The 505-nt window shown below is 57.4% G+C and overlaps 1 protein-coding gene across 1 annotated transcript in view; it reads left to right on the top strand.

The window, feature by feature from the left end:
- Positions 1–192: 192 nt before the first annotated feature.
- Positions 193–505, top strand: part of ETH_00041090 (uncharacterized protein) — a gene marked incomplete at both ends in the record, with an annotated part of 797 nt that continues 484 nt past the window's right edge. Inside the window, one exon of the mRNA XM_013374770.1 lies at positions 193–235. Within this exon, the coding sequence (XP_013230224.1) occupies positions 193–235 (43 nt within the window). The remainder of the gene's footprint in view (positions 236–505) is intronic.

Raw genomic sequence — 505 nt, 5'->3', positions numbered from 1 at the left:
GGCAGCAGCGGCGCCGTCGTCCTCGCCCGCAGCTGCTGCTGCTGCTGCTGCTGCGCCCGCAATGAAGTGCTGCCGCTTCTGCTGCAGCAAACCCCACGCGGCACGAGCTGTTTCTGCTGCTAGCTGCGGCCTTGCTGCAGCAAGAAACTGCTGCCCCCCAGGAGACACAAGAGCCAGCAGCTGGGATCGTAAATGGGGAGACGATCCCCACAAGGCCTCCAAGTGCGACACCAGCGTCAGACACATGCCTGCGCCCGCAAACCCTAAACCCTAAACCCTAAACCCTAAACCCTCATCCTAGCAGGCCTTCCAGTAGAGCTCAGTGTTGTGGCGCTCGCAGCTAGGCCTTGACTGGAAACCCTAGAATGTAGTTCTAAACCCTAAACCCTAAACCCTAGCACCAAACCTGATTCTTAGCCCTGGCGCTAAGCCCTAAACCCTAAACCCTAAATCCTAAACCCTAAATCTTGAACCCTAAACCCTACCGTCGAGGTCCACAGGAATG

Source organism: Eimeria tenella, genomic scaffold, assembly GCF_000499545.2.
Source record: "Eimeria tenella Houghton genomic scaffold, Eth_scaff2285, whole genome shotgun sequence".
In the NCBI taxonomy this organism is placed as follows: domain Eukaryota; phylum Apicomplexa; class Conoidasida; order Eucoccidiorida; family Eimeriidae; genus Eimeria; species Eimeria tenella.
This window is presented reverse-complemented; position numbering and strand designations above follow the sequence as displayed.